The sequence below is a fragment of the Empidonax traillii genome, unplaced genomic scaffold, assembly GCF_003031625.1.
Source record: "Empidonax traillii isolate 1590-97213 ecotype Southwest subspecies unplaced genomic scaffold, ASM303162v1 scaffold57:size2250009, whole genome shotgun sequence".
Taxonomy (NCBI): Eukaryota; Metazoa; Chordata; class Aves; order Passeriformes; family Tyrannidae; genus Empidonax; species Empidonax traillii.
This window is the reverse complement of record NW_020955250.1, coordinates 1083519-1107496: the sequence shown is the minus strand read 5'-3', so window position 1 is coordinate 1107496 and position 23978 is coordinate 1083519. Positions and strand designations below refer to the sequence as shown.

The 23978-nt window shown below is 41.1% G+C and overlaps 1 protein-coding gene across 3 annotated transcripts in view; it reads right to left on the bottom strand.

The window, feature by feature from the left end:
* Positions 1 to 23712, bottom strand: part of EPB41L5 (erythrocyte membrane protein band 4.1 like 5) — a 54712-nt gene extending 31000 nt beyond the window's left edge. The window contains exons 1-8 of one of the 3 annotated variants that reach the window (XM_027879737.1): positions 23546 to 23712; positions 22419 to 22603; positions 12144 to 12248; positions 6852 to 6894; positions 5655 to 5733; positions 3133 to 3177; positions 2793 to 2845; positions 49 to 169 (exon numbers count right to left, since the gene is read on the bottom strand). In XM_027879737.1, coding sequence (XP_027735538.1) covers positions 49 to 169; positions 2793 to 2845; positions 3133 to 3177; positions 5655 to 5733; positions 6852 to 6894; positions 12144 to 12248; positions 22419 to 22598 — 626 coding nt within the window. In that variant the 5' untranslated portion in view covers positions 22599 to 22603; positions 23546 to 23712. Of the gene's footprint in view, positions 1 to 48; positions 170 to 2792; positions 2846 to 3132; positions 3178 to 5654; positions 5734 to 6851; positions 6895 to 12143; positions 12249 to 22418; positions 22604 to 23340; positions 23385 to 23545 lie in introns of those variants that run through there. The other 2 variants (XM_027879736.1, XM_027879738.1) reach the window with 2 other exon arrangements.
* Between the last annotated feature and the right edge of the window lie 266 nt (positions 23713 to 23978).

Genomic DNA, 23978 nt, shown 5'->3' with positions numbered 1-23978 from the left:
AAAAATCAGTGCAAACAGTTGGGTAGCATTCACTGGAAGATCTAGTACCTGCATTCCTTCCACTTGTCAAAAACAGCCAGTTCCATCTCTTCAGTCTGAGTGGGAACAAACCTGAACTCAGACACCAGTTCAGGGACATGTTCAGCAGGATCATAGTCTCCAAGTTCAGCTACAAAAGAACAGCAGTGTTAAACACTGTTCCCAACAGACACAGTGGATATTTTTGCATATAGCGGAACTTTGCATACTTCTCTAGTTAATCTAAAATACTAAACTTCTTTTTGCATTCCTTCTTCTCCTCCAGTTCTCCTTATTTTTGAAGTGTCATTTTCTTTGATAGGGAAATTATGGACACTGAACAAATGGTTGTGCGGTCTGCACAAAAGCTTTGTATTAATTTTTACGAAGTGCTATTCACATATTCCTTAACAAGCTTCCTATAAAGAAAATTTATCAACATCCTTGAAGTTTACCTTTTTTCTTTCTTGCAGAAAGTTTTCAGCATTTTAATCACTGAAGTATCTACTGAGATGACAGCTGACTAAAGTTGCAATGGAATTTCGCCTTAAATTATTAAAACAACAAATCTCTTGAGATTTATAAAATGCAAACCCAGTTCTGACACTTGTCATAAAACTATTTGTCCATTCTAAAAATCAGCTTCTGGTTTTATGATTCAAAATCACCCTGTCCTGCTAAAATTGCTCTGTGTCAGGCCACAGTCATGCAGCTGTTCATTTGTTGCTCTCCTTTTCATCTCAGAACATAATAAATGCCCTACAGGGTCAGTCAAATGGCTCATCTAGTCCACTGCTGCATGCTCAGAGGGGCAGTGAGAGATGCTATTTACAGAGTATATTGGAACATACTAGTCAATGGGTGTGCCACACCAAAAGCACAACCTCCATTTTCCACAGATGCTAACAAGTCCAGCTTTTAAAGATAGATATGTGCCTAAATGCTGAAACTCACAGCTGGACTCTTAAAAAAAGTCCTGATTTTCAGAGTCACTAAGTGCTCCTCCCACTGATTTCAAGTTGCTTCTTAATGTTCAGCTCATATCCAAAAAATTAGGAGTAATTCTGTAACTTCAACCTTGTGAGTCTGATACAGGCCAATAGCTGCTCTTTCTGACAGAAGAAATGTTTGTGTAGGAAAAAAAATCAGACATCTTTGTGAAGACCTGAAGAAGTCAAATAAGTGCACACAGTATTCCACAGGTACAGAAGTGACAAATGATCTAAAAACCTGTTTCTTGGATTCCTGAACACTGCAAGCATAATAATAGTCTTTTCACCCCCTCCTTTTTTTTTTTTTAATGCTGACTGAGGAAGCCTGTAGTTCTATAATAATTTACTCCCACTAAAATGCCTGCCTCTGTTGAAAGGAATGCTGTCAAAGCCAGCTTAGGTTCCAGCTGATTTAAATAAAAGTACACAGCTGTCAGACAGTAAGATTAAAGCCCTGCTATGGACCTCATTGGGGAGAGAGGAAAGAAAAAAGGAGCACAAAAAGAAATGGACATATAGCCTAATTAGATCACTTTGTTTTTCCAAAATCTTCTTTACTGAACCTGTATCTTAAGGCTCTAACAATGCTAACATTTATAACTCTGGAATGCATTCTAACTGTTTTTCTTCCACACCAAAGAGCAGGTCAAAAAGGCAAGTAGCTTCACAGTTTAGCCCCAGCTCTCTATACATAAATATGATTAGAGCCATTAGGTGACTTAGTTCAACCTAACTCCTGCAAAGTTAGTACAACAGTGCATTGATTTATAAGATGAATGTGGCGCAGAGAATTTGTGCAGCACAAACAAATGGCACATCTCCAAATTGCCTCCTCATCAGACAGGACTGTACATCAGCTTTACAGCAGAGGTTCCAGGATTTTTTGCAGACTCAAACTGGGTTGAATAAGGCCATATATCGATATCCTCCAGTAAGGACCCAAAAGCCTACTCTAGCAGACACTTGTAAAACTTCAAGCCTCTTTTATTTTGTGAGCTCCTCTGCTTGGAAACACAGCAAACTTCTTACTCGTTAAGATCTCACCCTCAACTAAACAACAGAAGACACTGGCCAGGAAGATCAGTGATGTACAACCTATAAAAGCAACTTGGGGTCAGACACAGCTCTCAGCAAAGCCATGGATGCTGGATTCTCAGCTGGAATCAAAAGTTAAAGACAGCTCATTAATAAAATCTCAGCTGGCTCAAGCATAGTGCAGTATTGCTGAGAAAAAAGATAGAACAAGGATCTGAAATATCAACAAGTGCAGTTCAACCGTGAATGCTCATGTATGAGCATGAAACACGGGGCACTAAGATGTTCCTACAAATAAGCTGAAATCAAAATCTGATATTTTATATACAGGACTTTTCAACTGAGCGCAGAACAAAACCAATTTTGTACCTCATTTGGACAACAAAAAACACGTGGCAGAAATCATACGATCAAATAAAAGTGAGCTGTGTTACTACATCAAAGCAATTCAGGAAGACTGCAGAACCCATATCTTGTGTCAAAGTAGACAGGTTTGCACAGAAGCACTCAAGAAAACAAGTTTAGGGCAAAGCTGCTTATGTTCTGAACCTTCTTGTTCTGTTTCAGAGAAATCGAGTAATTTTCTGTATATGCTCTCAGCACAGCTACAATCAAAAAGAGCTGTGTTTCACACTGGATCACTACTGTCTGGGTAGAATCTCTTTTCTGTAGACAGTGAGGACAGAATAAAAGAGTAAATAAGAGCCGCTCATGAAACTTCATCCTTCCCCTCTCGTACCTACTCACCTTGCATGTTATAAGCTGCCAACTGGACGGCTGTGTCAAAAGGACATTCCAATCTGCCGTAAGAAAAATGCACTGTTAGAGCCTGAACTGACACTATTTAGCAGACAACTTATACAACTGACAGTAATGTTTCGGGTAAGAAAACAAAAAAGGATTAGCAGATTTTCAACAAATTAATAGGAGATAAGCATTACATTATTTAAGGATTGCTGACATTCATGCACAGAAAAGTAGTATTTTAGACAAAAAATAACATTATTAAGAAAAACTTTCTGATTATCAAATAAAAGTTTAATAAATTCCATGCTAGACAGACTGTATTGTTTAAATGGCTGCTTACTTTCCACTAAGAATATCCAGTTTCAGCTGCAGAACAAATAAATACCTGTAGGATTAAATAAGAAATAAGTCATTGACTAATAGTTCTAATATGTCACTCAGTCAACAGGACTAAATTAGAGCTTGACAAATAAAAATGTTTTCTACTCTTTATATGGGTTTTCAAGACTGAAGAAACTGCACTATGACCTTTCAAGGCTCATCAGTTGGGTTTTCGTGTTTTGCATGGATTTCAAATGAAGGAAATCCAAAGTTAGAAGTTGTCAAAAGCTGACCTACAGTGTTGCATCAAAAAAGAAACAGGATGCCCAAGTAAATATAATTTTTTTCTCTTTTGTTCCTACGTGGGCAAAACCCAATTTGCATCTTCTACATTTCCTTCATTATTCACAGACATACCAACCTCATAAGAGAATGGTTATTTTGAAGTCTTGAAAAAATAAATGCTTCTAATAGGGATTGCTTAGTTAAAATATAACCCAAAAAGCTGACTGCAAAGAGAGTAAAATTAAGGGTAGGCTGTGGCCTTTCCAACTTCCAAAGGCAGCTTTCCTCCATTGCCTTGCTTATTCTGTACTCTGCCCACTTAAAAATTGGGCAAATATTGAATACAAATCCCTTTGGTGTGCAACACCAATTCTTCCAATCCAACATCCACGAAGAGCAGCTCCCTTGCTCCATTGTGGTACACAGCCTTCCTCCAAAAAGAGAGGAACTCTCATCAACTCTCACACTGGCATCTGTGAGGTATCCACTTTGAATTCTAGCACAGATGCCCAGAAGCCTTACACAACACCAAAGACATTGCTTCTGCTTCAGCGTGTGCCTGTGTCTCCTCATACTTACATGCACAGACACAAAAGAGATGCAGGTGTTTTTCCTACAGGTCCCACAGAAATCTACAAATACTTTGCCAAACCATTTATTATCCAAAGCCTTTCGAACACTACCCCCTCCATGGGGAATATATTTGTTTGGTACTGACCCTAGATATCAAAAGAATGAGTACACAGTGGGTGTGACCAGTCTGTGCTTATCAGCCACACAACACCTGCAAACAATTCAAGCACTTCCCATGCTGTGTTACATGACCTCTGACTGGCGGCATCTGATGGGAAGCTGCCAGAGAACATGAGCAAGCTGCACCTTGGAAGCTGAAAAGTGGTTTCAGCTGCCTGTCCTGCTGCACAAGGGTGGAACCCTGAGAAAGCCCCCAGTGACATCGAGAACCCACAGCACAGCTCTGCTTCCCACCGCTTCTGCTTCCTTATGGTGTCAAACTGTCTCAAAACAGAAGGAAGACTCGCTGCTCTCCTGTTGTGGGGGGATTAGCTAAGCAGGCAGACAGCGTTCAAAAGCCCTCAGGTTTCAGGTCTGCCCTGCTAAAACCTGTATAGCAAGGTCTGACTGGCAGAACTCAGTCAAGGTGAATGAAAATGTTTCATAGTGGTAGATACAAATGTAGGTCCCAATTTTGTTTACAGTTACTGTTTTTAAAGAGTGCTAAATATTTATTTACTAACATGAATGGGGAGGTAAAACTTCCCAGATCTGCAGGGAAGCATTAAAAAGCAGCAGTTATCACATTATGTTACCACATGTAAATATGAAGTTGCACAGGGCACATACAGCTGCAAGGGGTAATGCTACTATAATCTTCCTGGTAGAACTCCCAGGGATTTGGCTGAAGTGCAGATTGGAGATGCACACAGACATAGACCTGAACAACAAACAAATGCACTTCACGCCATTACAAATGGCTGAGGGTATTAAATGTTCACAGCTATGACGAAAACATAACTTGAGGGATCAGCAGCAGTGGCAACAATACAAGGAAACAACACCTTTTATAACAGATTTATACTGCAGACAGTTCGTTGCATTCTCTTTCAAAATACCCCAATAAGGTCTCAGCACAACAAGAAATGCAGTACTATGAATGAATCTGTGAAATGCTTTAATCAAGAGAAACTGCTGCTCACCTGATACTACAATCCTACACATACAATACTGTCAACTCACTTGTCAACATGGCAGCAAAATACTATTTTCCCTTTCCATAAACTCTACAAAGACCACAAAAGCAATGAAATGCTCATTGAACTTCATTTTTGCCAAAGTGAAGCTCTAACTTGCAATTCAATGCTTTTCTGCCTAGAGACAGGATGACTGCATGCAGTTGAAACTAAATACAGCTTAAGAAGAATAAAGACAGAGCAATAATGTCTGTTCTCTTCAGTAAAAACCTCTGTCCATTGTGTATAAGCTACTCAGATCAGATGCCAGAATTGTCTAATGAAAAACAGTGCATTAAGCAATATATAAATATTTAGTGCTCTTTATGTCACAGCTCATGCATTTCAAGACAGGTACATTAGGATAAGAGAGCTGCATTTACAAAAAGCCAAGTTAGCAAGCAGCTCTAAGGAACTCTTTGAAACATCATAGAACTGTTTAAATAAATACCACAAAGCATTTCCCTGGCCTTATTTGGGTACCTGTCTCACATAAAATCCCTCTTACCTTGTTAGCTCTTCACGTAGATTATTGGGCTCTGATGAGTAAAACTTTACACGAAAATGCAGACAATACGGTGGGCCAACTGCGAAGCAGAATTCATTCAAGACAGCAGTAACAGTTACTGGATGAGACATTTCTTTATTACACAGAATCACATCACAAAACTTGACTGAAATTGGTTGGCAATGTCCTACCACAAGGTCTTAAGGCAGGAATTCCTTTGTGACAGGGAAATCCGTGAAGAACATCAGGGTGAAAGGACACAAATATGCACACGAAATAGTTTTATATGTTACAAGTCAACCCAACAGTCATATCACACTAACTTGACTCAGCCTGCCAAGAGCACATGAATCTAGGTTAATCCCTATATTTAAGGGACTATCCATCACCAAGAAAGCTGTGCATCTTGGCTCTGCAGTTGACTAAACCCTCAGGCACGCTGTTGGTCTCTGCAACACCTTCCCAGAGCTCTGGGAAATACTGCTGACATCTCAGACCCTTCTATTCCACAAAAGTTTAGACACATTTTATGGGGACTTAAGAGACCCTTCTACTGAACAATCATCTTTTCTGGAAAGCAAAGAGTTAATTCAGCAAAAGGATGGATTAACAGTTCTTTAAAAATGTGCAGCGCTCTGCTGATTCTTGCATTTGACAGGAGGAATTTCTCTCTCTCTTGGTGCTTCCAAAACCTCTGTTGTATTAACACAGCACCACAAATCCCTGAAGACTTCCCACAGTGCAGACCAAGGAAGCTGCTAAACAACAATCAGCCGATGCCACATCTTACCCAAGCCACACCACTGAAACAACCAAGCCACACTAAAGGCTTGTGCAGCAGGTAAGGACTTGGTGGTCTGAACAGAAATTTGGGCATTCAGGACTGCCCCAAGGGATGGAGGCTCCAAGACACATTTTCCTACAGTAAGGATAACAATCTCTAACACTAAAACATCTTCAGCTGTCTCAACTCCACTTTAACTATAATTAATGAGCCTATAACATGTTTAATTAAGAACACTAGAGTAAAGTAATATGAGCTACAGAGGGAAGAGGTTATTAAACAATCAGTAGCACCACGTGGGACTTTTGTCACTGGGTCTTGTCACCCCTCATAGGACACTGCCCCCACCACCCATTCCAACTCTGTGCTTCCTGTATGTCAAGACCCCAAGAGAAAATGGAAAGGACACTTACTTTTAACTTGCTTTTTAATGCTTTTTGTGTTGTCCAGCCAATGCTGAAAAATAAATAAATTTAACGGAATTATCAATAAAGAATTCTCCCAGAAGAAAAAAAAAAAAGGAAAAAAAACCCCTATTTGTTAGTGAAGACCATCCCGGAATAACAAGTAGTTTGTTAAAACAATCTAATCCAAATCTTTCACAATTCACAGCTCTCTCCATGCTCAATGAAGATCCCTTTGTTTAAAGTTTAAAATGCAAATTGTCAGTTTTGAACAACATCCTGTAGTACCTTATTTAAAGCCAGTCCTCAAGAATGTACTTTCTACTTAAAAGAAAAGAAAAACATTCTAACAAACCACTTCACTAGAATTTTCATCTTGTCCAAACAAACACTTAATTCACACATTAGTAGGTCAGCCAGTGACAATGTGCAAGAGAGGCATAAATCATAGCTGGAGACTCTGGCACTCAGTTGTGTGTGATGTTTACTTGAGGCAGGAAGGGGAGAGACAAAATAAATATTGTTGGCTTCCAGGCATTTTCTTTAGATGACTCAAGTGCAGTAAAAGCAAAGCCATCTATGTCCTGACTTTAGGCTCAGCTCTACCTAATTCTCAAAAATCACAGGTGACATTAAAACAACTATCACAAGAGGACAGAAGTTACTGCCTCACCTAGCTAATTATAAGCTGTATACTAGACATGAAGCCAAAATAATGGTCTCACCTCTACTGTGTACAATAGCATAAGAAAAAGAAGCTATGGATGGCAGATTGAGAGAAACACCTACACATATACACTGTGCTTCCCAAAATAACTGTATATAATCGCAGTGCTGGAGAGTTCATCCCAGAAGTTACAGCTCAAAATCTAACACATGGCTAGTGGGAGAGATCTCCTTCCTCGACATGGCCAACAGCTCCCTCCTCCAAAGGAGGTGACTCAGTTAAACAGGAAACACGGCACCCTAATTCAACCTAATTGCACTGACTCTACAGCCAGAGCAAACTACCTACACACCATGTCCTGCATGGGTCACCATGCCCAGGGAACACCACCTCATCTGATCAATCCCAAATGTCACCTTGCAACTAATACAGATAAATTATATACTTAGCAACACTCCTTTTTTTAAACTATGTGCCGTGAAGTTCACAGAGGGCCCCATGGAGGACAGAGAAGCAACAGGAGTATGAAAAAGAACCGGTATTTTCAGGTTGCAATGCCAAGTGCAAACACATTCCTGTCTTCAGAACAGCCCTGCCTTCTGCACAGAGTGTGTGAAGTCAGCCTGTCATACACCCGGGATGTGCAGTGATTGCTCTATTAGCTGCAGATCAGAACAACTGAACCATCTGCTGCTGCTGTGCACACAGCTGAAAATGTTCTCATTACCTATTAAAACAAAGTGGCTACAGAAAGCTATCTGAAATGTATCTAATATATTTTTAAAATAAAGCAGGAAGCTAAAGAAAGAATAAAGTAAATATTGACGTCTATTTTGCTTACACAACCAGGGAAATGGAGTCAAGCATTTTTTTCTCTTCCAGAAAATCATAATATTTTTTTCTATTCCATAAACTCGCTGCAAGAGACAGCCTACTCGCTCCTTCCTACACCAAAAAAATATACTAACTACCCACTCAGAGTCTTGCAGGTGATTTAGATGCAGGAATGACAAAGAGAGCCCTTTCTAGGCTCCAGGACAGGCTGTGCCCGCCTGTTTCATCTCCCTCCTGTTTTTTCTCATCTCCCCCACATTCCATGGGAAGGCAACCAAGAGGCCCAGGACAGGCACCGATAGCACTTCTAGCACTTCATTCTGCTCAGCTCCTACCACTGCTGCTCACAGGAGCTCTGTCTGAATGGTGAGAGTGTGCAGGCAAGAAGGGAAACAGAACTGATTTTAAAGGGGGGTGGGGATAAAACAGAAAAAACCCCAAACCAACACACAAATGAACAGACACAGACATCAAGAAATTTGAGATTTATTCCAAGTGATTAAAATGGAATTCAAGTGGACCTGGCAAAAAAGTTTACTTTTGATGAGAGTTTGCTCAGCACAGTCTACTGCTGAAATCCAGAGATAAAGTTTGCTAAACAGAAGGCAATACAAACAACAGACTGCACAGGGTACTGGAAGTCCTTACTAAAATAGTTTGCTGCTGCAGAAATTAAAAAACTCACATACATTAAAAAAAAAAAAAAAAAAAAAATCCCAACCCAGCAAGGGTTTTCAAAAAGTTTGTGTAAATTAGGTTTGTTTAATAAGACACTGAGGCTAAAACTGGTCCCACACTTTACGGAATTAATGGGCTCATACTTAGTGCAATGCTATGCAAATCATTTCCAGCATTAAGCACTGCATCAAATAAAACCGCCAGAGTAACAAACCAACGTGTTGTAGAATTCCATTAGGAAAAGCAACTACTTCATGCTTGCAACCTGTAGGTTAGCATTAGAAATTAGCTAGAATGTTCAGTGCCCCTTACTAGAAACACCTCTTGAGTAATGCTGGAGGAAAAGTCCAATAGCCCAACAAGTAACAAGGAATCTTCATCTTTTGCATCACCGGACATGCTACACTGTTCACTGTAACTCAAATTAACCTGTTCCCTCGGCTCCCAGACCAAGCCTAATATATGGTAAATAACCTTGCAAACAGCTCTTTATGTCACCTCCTGCCATTACTTGGAAAGGGGAATCTATTCCTAACCATCAGACTACAAAGAATGCAGAAATCTCAAGAAAATGACAATTCTTTCATTCAATTCAACTGTTTCAAGAACTTCTTTAAAAAAACAATTACTTGAATACTAAAATCCAAAAAGTCAGGAAGAGTTTATATTGTGTTCTCCCCAAGCCCCAGTGCATCATAAACTCAAACCAGTGACCACTCCAGTAGCAGAAAAGAAAGAAAAAAAAAAAAAAAGGCAATCCTTTAGTGTATGGATCTATTCAAAAATCATTTGTAGTCAAAACAAGTAGGAAATTTCTCAAATTTTTGTTTAACTGCATGTTGCTAGTTTATGTCAGCAAGTGTAACTAACTAGTTCAGTAATAGATTTAAACTGGGTAGCATAAAGACTGACTCCTTCAGAGCTAGTGGACAATTCTGTCCATAGTAAGGGACTGGATTCTTACACTGTTTATTTAACAGGTCTCCTGAATAATCTTTGACAAGTCACTTGATTAGTCTCTGCCTTTGTTTCCAGCTGCAGATTGGGTTTCTGCTAGAACTCGCCAGCTCCTCTTTGCAGGAATGGCTGCTATCGCAACAGTTCTTCATTTCTAAAAGCAATTAATTATCTCTGGCTGTTGCATTCAGCTCTTCTGGCAAAATCCAGTCTTTTCTGCTTCGTTATACACAGTACATCATTAAGGTCCAGTTTAAACAGATTGTTATCTCTACTCTGCTGCTTTTCAGTCACAGATAGTTAAAAAAAGGAAGCAAACCAAGCTCGAAATCCCCTGTACCTGGTAGACTGTGCAGTATCAAATACTCAATCAGGTGCTGTCAGGACTGGAAGTAACAATTTGCTGGACAAAAGCAAGCCATCAGCCATTGCTGTGGCAGAAAAGATTAACTCTTATTTCCCCGTTTCAAGATGCAATGGCCTTATTTGCTAACATCAGTAAGAGAAAAAAGTTTATCATACAGAGAGCTTCACCAGTTAAAACTAACCCGCTCTCTGAGATCCTAGGGACATGCAAATACATCAGAAGCCACATGGCAGTAACTGAGTTAGGTACCCAAAACATACAGGTACAAAAAGATAAATGCAATGGAGTCATTCACTATCAATGCTCAACATCCTGGACTGCACAGGCTTAACAAAATTAACATGACTTTTATAATGTTATAAATGCTGTTTTCTCATTTCTGTTGGTATGCGTGGTTCTGAATGCCATCCCTCCACTACTGTAGTGGTCTCTTCCTCCTCAGTGTTAAATGTCTCTTCTCTGCAAGAGGTTGAAGACCACTTTTCACTACTGGGAACTGCAGCCCAGCAACAGCTAATGCCACTAGCCATGAAGTTTGCTTCAGACCTTGATCACCAGTGATTTCCTCTGAGGAGAATGTTCTCTACAATTACAAGCTAAATATGAAATCCGATTGCTTCTTTGAAAAGACGCCACCAGGTTATAAATGTGTTTCAGGGCAGTGTACTGTGTACAAAGTTTCTTTCAAAGAGTCAGGTTTGTGGAGTTTTCTGCCATTGTACAAAGCTGTAACACTTATGAGATCACTTTCAAATTGTTCTGGACACAGACCTTCAGGTAAGTCAAGGAATATAGGTCACTACCTCCATTTTCTATGCTGACCTTGAACAATTCAGATATATGTCTCAGCAGAAACTGCGCTTCTCCTATGCCATCCTAATTGTGAAATAATTCTGAAGTGTCTTTAAAAAACAGAAAAAAATAGGTCATAGATCTAACAAGTAAGATTGGCATATGCAGTATGAAAACTCAGATCTCATTCTACCTGGGGATGTTGGGCTAAGTGAATACAGGCTTAAGTTACAAGGATGAAGGACAGAGAAAAAAACACTCCTTGTCTAACGGCTCACTTAACTTGCAGCTACCCTTGTGTACAGGATGACGTACTTGGCTCTAAGAAGAATCTATATAAAACTGCAGAGACCCCAAGTGAAAGAACTGTGGTTGTTTCTGACAAACAAACAATGCTCTGTGCTTCTGTTGTCAAAACCCTTCACGTTTTTAGCAACACACAATAAAACACAAACAAATTCGGGCTTGGAAGTACCCTCTACTCAAACTGTCTGGTACATACAAACACACCTATATCCTCCCAAAATTTCTAGTTGCAGGTCTGAGTCACAACTAATTTGAACAAATCAAAGGTATACCCCTCCTGTAAGCAGACATTAACAAGATGACTTTTGCTGAAGAGAACATTGATGGTATTGGCAAAGGAAAACTTTGTCCACTCTGTAGAACAAAAGGCCAAGCACACACTCTAGTTCTGCCCCTTCCTCTCTGCATCAGCAGCACCAAGAGTATCGAGATGACACACAAAGCTCTGGGGTCCTGCTGGACCAGCCTGCCCAGTGACAACAGGAGGTGTGACAGGAACACGTGAAAGATAAGAAAGGAAGAGACAACAGCGTTGTAATATGTTAGTGCTAAAGGTGGAATTAAACTCAGGGACACTGAAACTAACACACCACAGAGCTTCTGCACAAAACTCACAATGGGCAGCTTTCTTACAGGATTTCTATCAATATTACGATTTAACTTTTAGACTGTTGCTTAAAAAAAGAGCATTGCTACTCACCGCCACTTGTGCAGAATCCATGAACCTTAATCCAAAGTAGTCGCTTTCTATAAGGTCCAGATGATACATGATCTGCTCAAACAGCAGCTGGCCTTTGGCTTTTTTCTGAAAATATAAAAGGTTTAGTACTCATCAGGCAGATTTATTGCAGTATCTACCTTCTTCTAGGTATACTTTCTATCCTGATTCCAGTAGCTGGAGAATCACAAAATTTAGCATCTGGAAATATAACATGGACCTTTATTCCCCCTCACGTTTTTTGATGGCTGTTTTTCTTAAAGGCAAATGTACACCCCACAGGAAGCACAACTGAGTGGTAAAATGTCATTTTATCATTTTCCCTCTTAGGATCTCCTTACTCACTGAAATTCAACAGAACTGGAAACACTGATAGTACAATTGCAGTAACTAATGCACTGGAAAATTTTCAGAGCCAAGTACAGCAAATTGCTTATGAACTTCCTACTGTTTGATATCTAAGCAATTCACCAGTTTTGAAGCAGGTAGCAAAGCCTATTGAATTAGGATATAGCATTCCATTTGCAAGTGCTTTCAACAGCTACCAGGAAATAGTCTGGGGCAAGCAACTTGAACAAATAGTACTTAGATAACACATTTACAAAAGTAAGTTCATAAAACTCACTTCTAGGTGCAAAAAGCCACCACATATGCTCATACATAATTTATGAAAAAACTTAGCCCTGGCCCCAGGGAAACATAATTTTTACAGTGATGATCTAAAAAATTAAAAAGTTCTTTTTAAAGAGAAGGTATATAAGTAGCACTGTGCAGTTTCTACACAACATAGATTTTTCAGGCTATGAACTCCTTTATAGCAATAAACAGAAAGAACAGTTTAACAGTTATACCTAAGATGCCTATATGTAATAAAATACATTAATAAATTACTAAGTTGGAGTACAAGTCATGGTGTTGAAAAGAAATATTTTTAAATGCAAAGAAATGCAGAAAGGATTTATGCTTACTCTGCAAGAAGCTTAAGGATTCCTTTATTTCAATAATACTATCATCTTGCAATCTTTTTATCTTAATATTTATACATTCACAACTTGAGAAATGGGCTTACTTTTTAAGCATATTTTTAGCAAGCTACTAATTAGCAGATTTAGTTCACCTCTCAAAATTCTGGGTCAGCCATATTCATACTCTCAGAAATAATCAGGTTTAATCAGCAAGTAATATACAAGTAAGTAAAGCTGCATATGTAATTTTTGCCACCTTCCTCTACCCTGATCTTCAAACACTTTATATTTAACTTTGCAATCCTAATCATTGGTTTACTTAATGCATTACTTAAATCCAACACGATATATCACAGTTCAAAGCAAAATATAAAAACAAGTCTGTAAACTGAGCCTGCCTAAGCAAGTCCTCACACAGTTATTTCCAAGTACTGGGGAGAACAGTGGGAATGGAAGGGAAGCAGGACACCTCACGTACACACAGAACCCAGAAACGTTGTGTAATGGAAATACTGAGATGTTGACCTCATCAAATTCATTCAGGACAAGTTTTTTGTGTTGACCTAAGGAAAAAAGTACTTTTCAGGCAGTAGCAGATTTATTAAATACCAGCAAGAATCTCCCAACAGAACCCTTAAGGCTATACATCTATATATGTAAAACCACAGTTTTCTTCCACTATTTGAGTTTGTTGCCTGTCTTTAAAGACCAAGACATTGAACTGTTGATATTTGTCCTCAGCACAGGGTATCTTCTGCTTAAACAATAATATATACTAATAAAAATTAACTAAATTCAGCACTTGTCACAGTAACACTAGAAAAACATTATTTTGCATTAAGCTCTCTGCAGCTTGTGTAAAACTAGTAGAAAATCTGTTCTTGTTGAGCAGAATGTTTTAGATCCTTCCCAATTCCTCAGGAGGTCATCTTTTAAAACTGTAATTAACCAGTTATCTCAGCCAAATTCCCTGCTGGTGACAGGAGCACTTTGACTCAAGCCTGGAATACTCCACATACTATCTCAGACTACCAGCAACTAAAACCGAATTTCTGTAGCATCAAGTTAGTTTCACAGTGTGTTCACCATTTCGGTCATCTCAGCAGAGGATTTGAAGATTAAGTGGACCGAGAATAATGCGCAAGAAAGTCCCTGAAGAAGCAGTGCAGCGGCTGTGGAAAGATTTGCAGGGCTACTCGTTGTTTTCTGACTTAAATCACCAGGGCTATCAACATGGAATTCATTATGTACTACTCTGCATGTCAATTAAATCATCACCAGCTGTATTTGGTGCAAGTCAGCAAAAGCGTCACACATGCTTTACTTACTGCAGTCCTTGCTCCTTATATTTAAATAAATGGCAGGAAAAAATATTATTGCTTTGTAACCAATTTTTAGGGATCAAAATTAGTTTCTTTGTATTCAACGAAACTGCGACATCAGGTGTTTTTAAAAAGCTACGCGACAAAAAGATACACTTTTATTACATTTTCTTGTGAAAAATTGCCCTAACTCTTTAACGGCAACATTCAATTTAAGTGACACTGTTATCCTGCTGCTAACCCCACGCGCTTTTTTAGCTCCTCTCTCCTTTCTTTTCCTTGCAGCAGAGCTCAGGTTACTCTCAAAGGACAAATATTTTCAAACTGCTAAGTAGTTACCGATGAACTATTAACGACTCCACTCACAAACAGTCCAGTCAGTGGCCGGTCCTCCCTTCTGGGCACAAATTAAACTCCTCATGGGTTTACAATTCAGTAAAACCTGACTACTTGATTTACACGCTTTGCTGTTCTCTGTCGGAAGCAACAGCGAACATCTCACAGAAGGAGAATCAACAACAGGAAAACTTCAATAAAATATATCATATATATAAGGCAGGACATCTAATAGTTTTGCCACACTGTGGGATAAAAGCATCTTCTGATCACTTTGGTATGAATCACATGGGCCCCTGCCCCCCTCCCCCTCTTTCCCGAATGAAAGGGATGCTCCCAACTATGTCCTAATGACACCTCCTGCTGTTCTTAATAACTGCAATTGCTGGCTGAGTAGGTGTTACAAAGGCTGGGCTTAACCCCGATAACTCAGCAGAGAGGTGGGGTGTTCACTTCGGCGTGCTGGTTTGTCCCTTCATTCCTGGAATAAGGTGATTTGGAGACATCCACCTCGACCCAGGCACCTCAGTCACTGCCTAAAACTTGAATAAGCAGCATTTCTACCCTTCTCTCACAACCTGCCTGACTGATGTAAAAGCCATTTTCAGCATTAGAGCAACCAGTACAGACCGGCACTGGTGAAGGAATACGGGCTTACAGCAGCTGGGGATGACAGCTTGTGCTGGGTGGGCACCAGCTGAACGGCTCACTTCTGAAGGTTTTTATTAGGTTTTTAATCACAGGGAAGTCTTTTTTTCCAAAACTTGAAACAAATAAAACAACAACAAACCAACCAAAACTCTCACCTAGTTAATTTGCTAACTAAAATGCTTATCAGAAAAGGATTTTCTCCTACTTTTTTCTTTGTGAAGAAATGGAGGTCCCTATATAAGACGAACTTTGGAAAAAAGAGATCAATAGGCATTATCTTCATGGGGACTTAGTATCCTTTGTGTCTTTAGAGTATTCTTTTCATTCAGAAGATTTCTTCAAATGGTCGTATTAGTATTTCTTATTAACAGTAGCCATTGCATCCAGAAGCTGTTGAACAGCAAAACCCTCCCTTCCTAGTTTTTGTCAACTTATCAGGAGGGTTACCATTCATATGCATACTGGTTTCCTTAGAAATACACTGTTTACACACACCCAGAGCAGAGATGGATTCCCATCCAGAATTTACAGCTACCCAGTTGCCAGGATGTCACCTACGCATGTTTGCAGACCAGAGCAGTGCGGAAGCAGCAGATGAGCCTGTCCACCTTTTTAATGAAGTAAATCCCCTTCTCCCAAACGACATGTTTCGAAAAAAAAAACAAGCCATGAGAAAGCTCCAACAGTGAGCTTTAAAGGAAAAGATTTCATCTCAACATCATGCAAACGGTGTCTATGGTTAATACCATTAAGGTCTGCTGGAGAACTGGAGGGTTAAAAGCCCTTATCTTTACAAATGCAGTGTTAGAAGTACACATTATTTGTATCACCCTGATCTTCTTAGGGCTTTAAGCAATGACCTACAAATGGAGCTGCTCCTCTCCTCAAACTCCGAGCACCAGTCTTTCAAATAACTTTTCCAGACTCCCCAATCAATTTTCTCATTCATCTGAAGATGCCACTAGCAGCAAAACACCAGTTCTGCTTCTCTTTGGTTTATCCCTGACAACATGTGCCATATACTGTGGTGAATATAAAGCCTTGCAGCCTCACGGCTGCAGAGAATTTCTACCTCCAGAGACACAGCTTATCAATTCTTCTGTTTACTCAGTGTCTCACAAATACGGGAAGATAACAAATTGAGATTAAACACTTTATTCTGTTATTCCCTGGAAAAAGAAAAAGGCATTTCCCAAAAATCTTTATAAAGAATTGATTTCAATACCCATTATACTGTACATTTATTAGAGTGCTATGTAGAGTGATTTTAATGTACTGTGCTCAGGCTTATTGAACCTATTACATAAAAAGACAAAGACTCAAAACATTCAGACTTGTCAGTTTGTTTTGTGGAAGTCTCTGTTTCATCTCCCTGAAAGTTTATATCTTCTAGCTGATTTATCCCATTTTTGAATTCTCTCTGATATGGAATATATCCAAATTGCTTGTCCAGCATTAAGGTTTAAATGCCTCCCTGCAGTATATTCTCAAACATTTCAGTCTTATTTGGTGTTCCACCTGCAGCTTTCTCAGGAGCACTCTGATTAAGAGCACCCCAGAGCCTCAAGTCCTTTAGCTCTTTTGCAGTGGTAGTTCTTCAGCAGAGGAGGGCTTCAAACAAAATTCACTGTTATACTGTGAGTTAAGAATGCTGAACCTTCAGGCAGCTACACTGGCCTGCAGCACCATCCCCGGAAACACCCTGGCACCAAACTGCAGGCCAAACGATTCACTGTGGCAGCAAACACAGCTCGCTTCCAGCTGCTCCCTTCCTCCCTTTCCAACCGTGCCAGGGCACAGAGCATCGCAGCAAGGCTGAAATGCTCACCTGCCACTAACCCCAAACGCCTGGACATCCTGCAGAACCCGGAGCAGGCAGCCTGTGGCTCTGCAGCTGCTCACATGTGTCGGAGCCACTCAGCGTGTCCTGTCTATGTCTTACACTCATTCTCACCGTGCATTTAAATCTGGCAGCCCAGGAAGCAAAGGATCACCCTGCACTACAGCTGGAGCCCCTCACACCACACAAATGGCACCTCTGCCTCAGAACACAGCTCAAGACTGATTTGTCCAGATTCAGTCCCCTAAAGGCCTTTCAGTAGTTTAAGCAAACCCTCAGAAGCATAACAATAGTTTAAGACAAAAGACCACATGGGAAAAAAGTTTTAATCCAAAGCTTTATAGCCTTAACACAAACACACAGGGGCATGTTCAAATGTTTGTGTCCTTACTACTTTTGTCTGCTGAGCTTTATTTTGAAAGTTTAAAAGCCAGCCTTGAACACTCAGAGTACTCATTTTATTTGATGACTGATTTTCCAACATTTTTAGCAGTATTAGATTTTCTTATTAATCAGCATCTGTGCCACAAACAGCATTATGTATTTCATATTTACAGCTTCAAATATTCAGCACAGGGCCATAAGTATTCTAAAAGCTTTTTAGAAAAACAGAGTGGATTACTGAGTAAAATCAAGTATCATAATACATCTCTGATCTTGTAGTCAGATCAACACGGATCATCTCTCTCTCCTAACAAAAAGCCATTGGCGCTCATTAGTGATTTTCACAACCCAGATAGATTTCTTTTTTTAAAATAATCACTACAAATACAGTTCTTTTTTATCTTATTTTGTACTCCAAAACCCTAAACAGCTTAGCTCATTTCCACTATTCCAGAGAACTCTTGGACTGGTTTATACAAGACCTTGTTTTAATGATACTTCATTATAATAAGGACAAAACCATCTCATTTTGCAATCTCCATATCAAATTTCATGCATGCATAAGTAAGAAATATTCCAAGATGAAAAACTACTCAGGGAGCATCCATTCTCATAATTTGTGTCTTTCATCTTAGACCACTAAGAAGCTTTTACCTAAAACTTAGGTTGCACATGCAGAAACTGGAATACAATTAACACTCTATTATCCATGAGAAGATTATGTAAATTGTGGGTTAAGCAGGGTCATCTTCTTTTACCGAAACACCCCTGGCTTCCACAAAGTACAGTGCTGCTTCTGTAAGACCCTGTACTTACTATCTGTCACCACTGTAAGGCTGACCTTGTTTCTCCACAGAAAGCAATCCATTAATTTTATAAAAGGTCATATTTTAAGTGTATGTATTTATTTATATTACCATTTCTCCCCTCTATCTTCATTATCTTTTCCCTCTCCAAATTAGTGTTATGAATAGCATAGAATTGACTGTCTCTAAAGCAACTACTCAGTTTTTAGATATTTCGATTTAAAAATCCTCTGGAACTCTCTAGTACTCAAAACAGAACTTTATTTGAAATTCTTAACCATCATTTTTGTTCCCAAGTATTTCACAAGCTGTTGGTGACCCCAGTGAAAAACAGCTCTCAAGGAAAAACACTGCTATGAGCTTCCCATAACCTGTCTTTCCCCACAAACCATGACCACCAGAATAACCAGTATTCCAGAGGTCGAGGGGTTTCCTTGGGATACCAGATTGGTATGGCTGAGCTGATGGAGTCTTCAGATGGCAAACCAGGGCTGTTTATGGCTTTTGAGTTTTGGGAATTCCAGAGGTTCAGTGGGGAAAGATGAGTTTAGTTTCACATGGGAACAGGATTAAAAGTAAGATAAGGGATGTCAGCAAACAAGTCTCCTCTCCCCACTCATGTCACTCAGCAAACATTCCACCCATGGATCTTAAAAAAACTGGAAGAAAAAGCATAACCCAACTTTTACCCAAGGTGAACAAGGCATGTTAACAGTAAAGCAGAACGTATAATAAACAACATCAACAGCAGCAATTACAACCAACATCTATTGTATACAAACTTTTTCTGGCTTAACAAAATAATAAGCTTCTTAGTGTTTCTCTAAGCAGATAAGTGTGTCAAAATCACTGAATGCATTTGGACAAACATAAAGCTTCAAAAGAGTGGTAACAGATGAGGAAAATTACCAGGTCAAAACACAACTTTGCATCTGAGAGGAAGGTGTGGGGAAAAAACCTAACACCTTTCGATCTGCCCCAAAAGAACACTGATAACTCGTGTGAAGTTCATGCCTCCCACTTTGAACATACCAAAGCGTCAGTAAATAGTATACATGACACTGATATTCTTCACTCATTGACATGGCTATGAAATGGGTAGATTCTTAAAAAGAACCCCGTTTATGCACTGTGTACAACTGCAGCTTTGATGAAGGGTTCAAGTCAGGCACTTTTGTAGTTAAAAACAACAGAAGAAATAAAAAAAGCAGACAGATTAAGTGTCTTGACAGACACTAGAGATAAGATCAGTGGACAAAAAGCAGAGTTACTACTCAAATCCTGGCTCTGTGTTTAATAAATTAAATCTCAATTGCATCCTTTACAATGTGTCCCCTTTTGTCTCATTGTCAATATTCGTAAAACATCAGTCTTTGGTGCCCAAAGACTCCAAAGCGTGTCTGGCTTAAATGTTCCTTTTGGTTGGGTTCTTTCTCCTTTCCATTTTTTTTTTTCCTTAATTTAAGCAGAAATTCAGCAATCTCAGATTCAATCATATGAATTGAATATTCTTCTCAGTAGTAAATTCACTGTAAGGCTACAGCTCAAGAGCATTTTAAGCAAACTTAAGCCTGGTATCACCTCTAAATGCTTCTTCACCACATTTGGGGAGGCACATGGGGAACCAGATTGGAGAATCACTCCAGCTGGAAACTAACATAACAAAATTATACCGATTATTTTCAGCCACAGCATTTTCTTGACTTAGCTTATTGCCTGGCTGCCAAAAAACTGTTTCTTCTGCCAAGGGGTACGCGAAAACAAGGACAAACGCAGTAACAAAAGCAACATCTTTTCTTCCTGTGGCAGCAACAACTTATGCCACTGTAAAGTATTTGCGTAGCCATGGATTTAAAAAGGTATGGCATTCATTCCTGCCAAGGCAACTCTTTCTCTGGCTGTGAACTAACCTGTTTGCTAAGTGACTCATTCTTAGGAAAAGCCTTGTTATTTATTTTTTTTTAATAAAACAGTTTCACAGCACTTAGATAGACAATGGGAGTGAGCACAACTGAACTGGCAGATCAGAGAGCACCTCTTTGAGATAAAGAGCTCGTTTTAAAGCAAATCTACTGCCAACTGAGTAACAGAACCAGTCTTGGAAAAGGTCTTACTTCAAAGAGGACAGAGATTCCCAAAGGAAGTTTTGTAAAAGAAAAAAATGTATATGCACATGTATTTTTAATGTAAGCTTTGGATTTCAGAAAGCAATGCTGTTTTGCCAGGATTTTGTACCCCACACTTCATCCCCTGTCTCCTCTACCTTTTTTTGCTTTCCTCTTTAAGAGTCAACCCCAAAATATGAACGATGCAAGTGGAGAAACAAGAATAAACACTTTAGGAATTTGAAATTAAACATTTAATCTACTTTTATTTTATTTTAATCACCAAAGAAACTGGTACATATCAGCCACTGATGATGCACTGTAACTACAGATCCTAGCTACATTGATTTAGCATATTTGGTACTGTTACTCCTAACCTTTATGTCCACAGTCAAGGCTTTATACTGATTTATAAAAGAAAAAGCAAGAGTGAAAAAAGTTTCCTGTAGAAATAAATAGTTACTATTGCACTCTGGTCTAAGTTTTATAGTCCAGGTGGCAGGTCATGACACCTCTTCAGGTTCAATTTACGCTCCTGAGAGCCTTAGAAACGTTGTTAGAGCCGCCAGGAATTTGCCTACAGAGCCAACTCCAGCTACAAAGATTACTGTTCTGATTATGTAAAGACACCAATTTAAACTTGAGTACTTTTTAAATGTTAACTCTTGCTATAAAGTGTTTGTGGGCATTCCTGGCCTCAAATCAAACATCCTAGGCACTAAGCAGCACTGGATATGTTCATTACATTGTTTCAGGGATGCACAAATTAATTTTACTGCCCTCTATAAACATCTATCTATACAGTCATTTTGCAAATAAAGATGCCAAAGGGTTTCTCTAACTCCAGATTACTGGGGGTTCTGGACATAACAAGAGCAATTTTTCGTCACTACATCAACAATACTGCTCAATCAAAAACCTGACTTCCTCACACTACCTAAACACTCCAGAACTGCAATTAAAATACGAAAGAAAGAAAAGCCATTTCAAGACTGCCTATTCCACATGTTCTTTCTAGTCAGCAGTTCCAACACCAGCACCACTGTGATTGCAGCCAAAATCCCATGGAAACTGTCAGGTCTCGCAGATCCACAGTTTCCTAACTTCCTAATGCTCAGCTCTGGAAGCTGAAAACAAGTCGCTAACAACTACAACACATGGTAATGGAAAAACAGAGCACATGGCTTCTGTTGTTACTGTTCATCCTGTTGGCCAAAACCAGGTATATAATTAGGCAAGCAGAACAGGCACGTGCATATTAAGGAAGCTTTAGAAATGTAAAATAGTGGCTAACACCTCACTCCCAATAAAACTCTGTGCTATGAGACAATCCCTGCTTTATAATCTGCCCGGAGGATGGGAAGGAAGTAGATTTTTTCCTCTTCCCCTCCCCTCTCAAGTTAAGATTTAAAAACTGCATCCATCTCTGACACAAAACCAAGACAAACAAAAGCCACGCAGAAATTACTGCTCATACTTCTGCTCATCACTCCTCTTCAACAGAGCTACACCAAGAGATTTGCTCTTCTCCTCAAGATACATAGCTCACCAAAAAGAAAATCCAACCCATCCCACACGTTACCCTCTCTAAGTTAAGCCTTGGCACAACAACTACATTAACACACAAGAAAGTGTTCAAAGGCTCGATGGCATCTAACAAAACACTCTAGTTTCGGTGAATGACAAAGTTAACTACTCTTTCAGCACCTTTTGACGACCAGTAACCTGGCGAACATGAAGTCTGCAATGGCAAATAGCTGTGCCTTTACCTACCCCGCAAACAGCAAACACCACATCACACTGACACAAACCAACTGTATTTCACAAAAAAACTCGCATCACTCCTACCGGCAGGTCCACGCTGACATCCGTCCCGTCCAGCAGCGCTACTCGGCAGGTGATGATGGATTTTGCATCACCAGCCGCAGGGATGTGGGTGGCGGCCCTTTGGGCCTCTCTCAGCCGCTCCTTCTCCGCATGTTTCCGCATGGACCGCCGGCCCAGCGTGCGGCGGAAAAAACTCAGCATCTTTGCTGTGAAATCCAACAGAGAAAGAGAACACGTTAGCTTTTTACAGAAAGAAAAAAAAAAAAAATAGCCTGCACCTAAAGTTCTTAGAAAATACCAGACTTTGATAAATAAGTGTCAGAGAGTCAAACAGATGTTCCACTCTGGTTTAAATACCCGCAGCCTTTGGCTACTTTTGAAAACAAACAAACAAACAAACAACAACCCAGCTCAAACCTTGGGCGGGGGTTAGGTGATTCCTTTGGGACGAACTAGAAATACTTTTAGGAGAAACACCAGCGATCGCGTAGATCTCCCACAATTATGTGCGATCTTCTCCTAAAACAAACCCTCCCTCGCACTCCAGCGAGGCGAGGATATTCCCTCAGAGCTGGAAAGCAACTGAGCGCTACATTCCACCGGCTACTTTCCTGGCTGACACACTCCACCCCTCATGGAAAACAAGCGATAAGCGACCCCTTCCCGCCCCGCAGCAGCGCGTGCAGTTTTTCCCACAGTTTTCCCCCCTCGCTCTGCCAGGACCGGCGAGCGCCCCTCGGGGGTACGGTTGTTCCCATCCCGCTGGGGCTGCGACCGGCACAGGGACGGCCCCTCCGGGCCGGGCAAACAAACCCCCGGAGCTCGGCGGAGACAGTGCCGACCCCGCGGGCGGACCCAGCCGGGACGCGGCCGCCGCCCCGCTCGGCCGCCCCTGCCCTTACATAAGGCCCGCTCGGCGGCCCCGCGGGCCGGGCGGTCTCACCTGCCGGGCGGCCCCGCGGCGGGAGCGGCGCAGCCGGGGCGGCCGGAGCGTCCCCGCGGCAGCTCCTCCAGGCCCCGGGGGCGGGCGGGGGGCGGCGAGGGAGCCCCGGGAGGGGCCGGGCCGCCGGACATGGCGGAGCGACGTGGGAGGCCCTTAAAGGGGCGGCGACGCGCCCGCCATTCCCTCCCGCTCCGCCCTTACTCACCTGGTGGCTCCTGCGGCCGCGCTGTCCGGCTGGGCCGCGGCGCGGGGATGGAGGCGGAGGGCGGCGGGGAGGGGAGGCAGCAGCAGGACGGGAGAGGGAATCCTTTGCTTCCCGCCGCGCCGGGCGGCCATCGCCCCTTTAACGGGGCGGAGCGCGGTAGCGAAGGGGCTCCCCCTTCCCGTGCCAGGTGGTTTCGCCCGGCGGAGGGGCCGCGGGGGGGGCCTGGCGCGGACCACGTGCTGGTGAGGGGGGAGCCTGGAGCGGCCGGGAGCGGTGGGGCAGCGCTGGGAATGGGGGGCAGCCCCCCGGGAATTGACCCTGCGGGACGCGCTTCGAACTCTTTCGCGCAGTTTCTGTAGTTTCTGCTAACGCGTCGTAAAGGTTTGGCTCCGCGGCTCGGCCAGGAGACCGTGACCTGCCCTCGGCTGCCCAG